This window comes from Sinocyclocheilus rhinocerous, unplaced genomic scaffold, assembly GCF_001515625.1.
Source record: "Sinocyclocheilus rhinocerous isolate Xijiao unplaced genomic scaffold, SAMN03320098_v1.1 scaffold1063, whole genome shotgun sequence".
NCBI classification, from domain to species: Eukaryota; Metazoa; Chordata; class Actinopteri; order Cypriniformes; family Cyprinidae; genus Sinocyclocheilus; species Sinocyclocheilus rhinocerous.
In genome coordinates this window covers 514,027-520,026 of record NW_015625586.1, presented here as the reverse complement: position 1 = coordinate 520,026, position 6,000 = coordinate 514,027, and the positions used below count along the sequence as shown (strand labels likewise).

The window sequence follows — 6,000 nt, the reverse complement described above, 5'->3', positions numbered from 1 at the left end:
CACATACGCTTGCAAGATTTTGGTTATACATTCTGAATCGTGTTTAATGCTCAGCGAGAACAGTTACTAACCTTATAATGATTAGGAGTCATGCAGTACTATACAAAAGTAAAATAGACATGAAGAAAGGTTCTCCTGCTTATTCTCCTCAAAAAACAGATTTAAACTAAATTAAGGTGACCAGATGTCTTTATTTTCCCAGACTTGTCCTGGCAAGGATTTCTGAAGTCAGACTCCGATATTTTGGCTTCATTCTATCATTCCATCCAGTCAGAGGATATCAAACACATTTGATATTTTGAGCCAATTAAAAAAAAAAAAAAAACCTTTTCATTTGTTATGCGCCTGCTAGCAACAATGTGCGAGTTTCTGAGTTTGTTGGAATCAGAACGACTTGAAAATCTGGTAGTGTGTGATCCTTAGTTGTCCAATATATGATGCCCGGTTTTTCTTCTGTAACTATTTACAAAGTTGCCAAGTCTATGACGCTTAGTGTTTTAAAATCTGTTCAGATTTTAAAAGTTGTGTAGTGTATTCAAGCCTTTATTTAATAAATAAATGTCATTTCTTTTTTATTTACTTTATTTACTGTTTTTAGAAATCCTGGCCAAACCGATAGCCTCGTGGTTAGAAGCGCAACTGCTCTCACGGCGACCCGAGTTCGATTCCCGCCTAGAGGTACTTTGCCGATCCCGCCCCCCTCTCTCCACCCAATACTTTCCTGTCATCTCTCAACTGTCCTCTCACAATAAAGGCATAAAAATCCCATAAATATAACTTAAAAAAAAAGAAATCCTGGCCAAGAAGAAAGCCTTTCCGAGAAAAATAGGACATGTGGTCACCCTCAAATATGTAATGACGAGAGCTTTGTTAGCGTAATGCGAATGTCGTGAGTGTTAGCTGTACAGCGTTAGTCAATGACTGTGTGTTTCTCTGGGTTGCAAACAGATCCAACTATAGAGATTTTATTTAGTGTCACTCTAAACAACTCCTCACCCTCGTCTCAGGTAAACCTGCTCTAGCGAATGTACACATCTCTGCTCCACTCCTCCTGGTTATGGTTGCGGCCCGTCGTCGCTCCGCCGCCTTCTGCGTCTTGAGAGTAGCGTTCCCTCAGCTTGCCTCGTCCACGCTGGTGCTGATTGGCTGGTGGTGGGACCATGTTGAGGTTCTCCTGGTCAGGCTCCGCCCCTTCGTCCTCCCAGGAGGCCTGGCGAGGAGCGTGGTGGGCGGGGTTCAGACGGTACGAGCGACAAGGGTCCGGCTCCTCATACGGGTCGGTCTCCATGTCATCAGTGTAGGCGGAATCGCGGCTGCCCTGCGTCTCGGAATCGAACGTATCCTGCCGCGACAGACCTCGGCCGCCGGTTTGCAACTGGCTGCGTGAAGAGCGCAGTGGCTGCTTGCCACTCAGGTCGCTCTGGTAATCTTGGAGACTGCCACGTTCAGGCCCTTCCCTCTTCTGTTCTCCATGCACCAGGAATGGCCCCTACAGCAACCCCAAAACACACCACAACATGCCAATGCAGATGCACACACACACACACACACAAAACAGAGCACGCAGCATGTTAATACAAAGGTTAGAGGTCAGCTTTACAAGTTATTTCAACACATCCCAAGCAATACTATAACCTCAATAACAAATGGCATACATAAAATACATTCTTCACTCATGCAATTATGGGAAAAGGCCATTTTGGTAGGGAGATGCCAGGGCTCATAGTATTTTCTAAGTGCAATCTACACATTTTATAAAATGCAATTTTAGTATGTAATCATTAATAATTATCTTGCTTTACTTTAAAATACCTTAAAATACCGTTTTGATTTTCAAAAACAATAGAAAGTTAAATGTATCTGATAAACTGCAGACATAAACGCACACCATATATATATATATATATATATATATATATATATGTATAAATAAATCTAATTAACAAGTGAATCCATTTAAACATCTTAATATTTGAGGTGCCTGTGACTATAAGAGGATAAACTGACTTTTATTAAAAGAACATCTCAAAGCTATGTAACTTTGGTCTCCTAGACAACTGTGTAATGGTGAAGACTGAGCAGATGGATGCTAATTTTTTCTTGTTCAGATTGCGGTGAGATAGTTGCAAAAACGCACTGACACACAGGCACTGATCTATCCTCTGTCTCCCTCACTGACTCACTTTTGCGCTCGCTGTCTCTCACTTCTGCACGCAGACACACAAACACACACTTTTGTTTAACTTGGGTAAACAACATTGGCGTCAATGCACATACACGAGCTTCTGTTAGAATTTCGGCTCAGTGTTAATAGGACAATGGACATGAGTGCGTTTTTCAGAGCTGGTGCCATGGCAGCCTGGAAGAGGGTAGCAATCTGAACTACATTTCCCAGACAGCAAGAGGACACCGTAAAGTCCGGCAGGCGTTTCAAATGAGGGGACACTGTGTGGACTGTGGAGGACTTATGATTATGTTGATCACGTATGGGATATTTTGTTCGTGTGTATGTGTGTTGCATTATTTTTTATCATTGAGAGATCAGTTAAAGGAGAGGAGCAGAGACAGACAACAGAATTATAGTCAGGCATTTCTATCTCTTGAGCAGCCATCGTTACTTTTCTGTGATTGGGAGACAGGTACGGGACCCTTCAATATCCCATTGTAATCCTGGCCCTGTCTTTAGAGGGCGTGCTCATCTTCCTGTTGCCCTTGCCCTGTAGCAGGGGAGCCATCCAGGAGCTCCAAGTTGCGACGCAGGGAAGTGAGCACCTGTACCTGCAGGTTGGAGACGGGTTCGGGCTATGTAATCATTAATAATTATCTTGCTTTACTTTAAAATACCTTAAAATACCGTTTTGATTTTCAAAAACAATAGAAAGTTAAATGTATCTGATAAACTGCAGACATAAACGCACACCATGCACGTAATGTAAAAAAATATTAATCATAAGCGCCCTCTAGTGGCCATATCAAACACACCACACAATAAATAGAGCTCCTTTCAACATTTTTAGTGATGATTCAAAAATATTGGGCTAAATTAGCTCATAGAGCAGTCATCTTTGGAGCTAAAACGCATCTCATATTGCAACCCTCTTCTGAAAAAATTTGGTACAAAAATATTGCCCAAAATGTTTTATATTTATTTATCTAAATTATACAAATCTAAAAGTGTACATAAATGTTAATCAGTAGAAATCAAAAGTCATATTCTCACAGGAGGACACTGCGCAAGTTTATCAGCTGCCACCATTTGGACATTGAGATGTTTGGCCTGAGATTTACCCCTGGACTTTATCAGCCTCTGCAACACCTGATCGCGAGGGAGACACAGAAACACAAATATAAGTCCAATAAACATACATTATTATGATGTACACACTGAAATGTTTTAACCAAAAAAGCATCTTTGTGAAGCAAATGTATTGAAACCATTTTAAAAAATGCTGGGTTGTTTCAACCCAACTTTGGGTCAAATATGGACTAACTTTTGGATTCAAAATTAAATGTAAAAATTTAACCCAACAAATGGGTTAGTCCATATTTGACCCAAAAACAACCCAGTTGTTTTGAAACAACCCAACATTTTTTAGAGTACTGTTCAAACATTTTTTTGGTCAGTAAGTTTTTCTTTGAAAGAAATTAATACTTTTATTCAGCAAGGATGCTTTATTCATATTAAATTGATCAAAAGTGACAGTAAAGACATTTATAATGTAACAAAACAAAAAATATATAATCACAGGTTCCTCAAAAACAGGTTCGTGTGACACTGAGGACTGGAGTAATGGCTGCTGAAACTTCAACTTTGCATCACAGGAATAAATATATTCAAATAGAAAATGACTGTTTTTACCATATTTTTAAAGTAAAAAAAAAAAAAATGCAATCATCGTGAGCATAAGAGACATTTTTAAAAACATGACAAAAATCACACCGACCACAAACATTTGAACGGTAATGTGTATATTCAGCTAATGTATACCTTTGGAGAGGCAATCTTGATGTAGACTATGATAGGTGCCAGTGATGTCTTGGCCAACTGAGATGGATGGTTGATTGTGTCGGCATCCAGAGCCACTAACTGGAGCGTCCGGGCCAGCTCAAAGATTCTCTCGATTTCACTCTGTACCTCAGCTGCCAGATAAAAGAAAAATTAATAAGAATATATCATTATTAATAGATATACAATATATCATAACTACATCCAAGCACAGAAATCTCCACTTAGTGTTCGTCTATTGCACATATTTGCTAACCAAAGTTAATTTATACACTGCAAAATTTATATTCTAATTTTCTAATAAAAATATCAAAACATCCTAAAAGGATCACGAAAATAACCGAAAAACCAAAATTTCCACTAGTATTTTCATTTAATTTAGCCATACATGTCACTAAATTTATTTTGATTTTTTTGCAGTGTATAGCAGAGAATGCTGAATGCACACATAAACACACCTAAAGTTGTAATGAACAAGATGAATACCAGAAAGACTTACCTCACAATTTGATTTCATACTCAAACCTATGTTAGTATATATCATGCATGTGGGGTTATTATGGTCTGCTCGAATATATGCATGTCTGAGCGCGTGCTCATGTGCTAGTTTAGTTCCATTTACCTTTAAGTAAATGGAACGCTGAACAGTATGACGGTAGTCTGCAGAAGACCGGTTACATGCTATGTGCAGCTTTCTGCATTGATCCATGGAAGTCTGTAGAAAGCTGCAGTTATGTAGATCAGTATGCGTGTTTGCGTCTGTGGGTGTGAAGTGCTATATGAGAAGTGGCATCACACTTCTTACAGAATCTATGCATTCAGTTAATTTAAAAAGCAGAAAGCTATCCTACTTTTTAGTCAAGTTACCATTTAAAAAAATTTAATAAAATGTAGTTGAATTACTTTGAAGCTATTTAAGGGGCAACATCTTTTAAACTAACCTATTACAGATTTTGCTACAATGAAATCAGAACAATGTTCTCCCGAACAAAACAATGAAGATCTCAATTAGTGTGACAGTATCTTTAAAACATTAAAACACAAATACACACCAAACTAAATACTACTAACTACCTAACTACAAAACACCTTAATTAATGAATGGACTTAATGAAAAACATTGTGATAAACAACAGTGTTTAACTGGTCCCTAAGCTTATACACCATGAGAGGAACACCTGGATTCCTCAGAGAGTACAGCGCAATCCGAACACTCTGCACACAACCTGCACATATAATGAAAATATATTTTCTGCTCAAATGTCTAACTATCACTTCATTTACATATACACTAATGTTTTTGAATGAAGTCTCCTATGTTTACCAAAACTGCATTTATTTGATTATAAGTTCAGTAAAACAGTAATAATGTGAAATATTATTACAATTTAACTGTTTTCTATTGTAATATATTTTAAAGTGTAATTTATTCCTGAATTTTCAGCATCATTACCCCAGTCTTCAGTGTCACATGATCCTTCAGGAATCATTCTAATATGCTGATTTGCTGCTCAAGAAACATTTATTACTATTATCAATGTTGAAAACAGTTGTGCTGCTTAATGTTTTTGTGGAAACCATGATACTTTTTTTTCAGGATTCTATGATGAATAGAAAGTTCAGAATACTGTCACTTTTGATTCATTTAATGCACCTTTGCTGAATAAAAGTATTGATATTGTGTGCAATATAATGGGGGGAAAAACTACACCACTACTTTTCACTGCCATGTGTTGGCAACAATAGCTTGTTATTGGAAAAGCTACTGCACAGTGTTTTCAAAACAGTTGAGCTACTGAAAAATGTTGATAAGTTAGTAGTGTTCTTTTTTTTTTTTTTTTGATTAATAACACCACAACTGTGCCAAAAAATTAAGAATGTTCACTCCAAACTCAAGAAAGAGGGTTAAGTACAGGGACAGATGGATGAATGGATGAGGACATGAATGCATTGACAGATGGATGGCCGCAAAGGGGAAAAGGGTGGGATGATAA

General features: G+C 37.8%; 1 protein-coding gene across 1 annotated transcript in view; it reads right to left on the bottom strand.

Annotated features, from left to right (window-relative positions):
- Positions 1–743: 743 nt before the first annotated feature.
- The window catches only part of cacnb1 (calcium channel, voltage-dependent, beta 1 subunit), a 33,650-nt gene continuing 28,393 nt past the window's right edge, over positions 744–6,000 (bottom strand). The window contains exons 11-14 of the mRNA XM_016571662.1: positions 3,989–4,140; positions 3,215–3,316; positions 2,779–2,802; positions 744–1,489 (exon numbers count right to left, since the gene is read on the bottom strand). Coding sequence (XP_016427148.1) covers positions 1,019–1,489; positions 2,779–2,802; positions 3,215–3,316; positions 3,989–4,140 — 749 coding nt within the window. The 3' untranslated portion in view covers positions 744–1,018. The remainder of the gene's footprint in view (positions 1,490–2,778; positions 2,803–3,214; positions 3,317–3,988; positions 4,141–6,000) is intronic.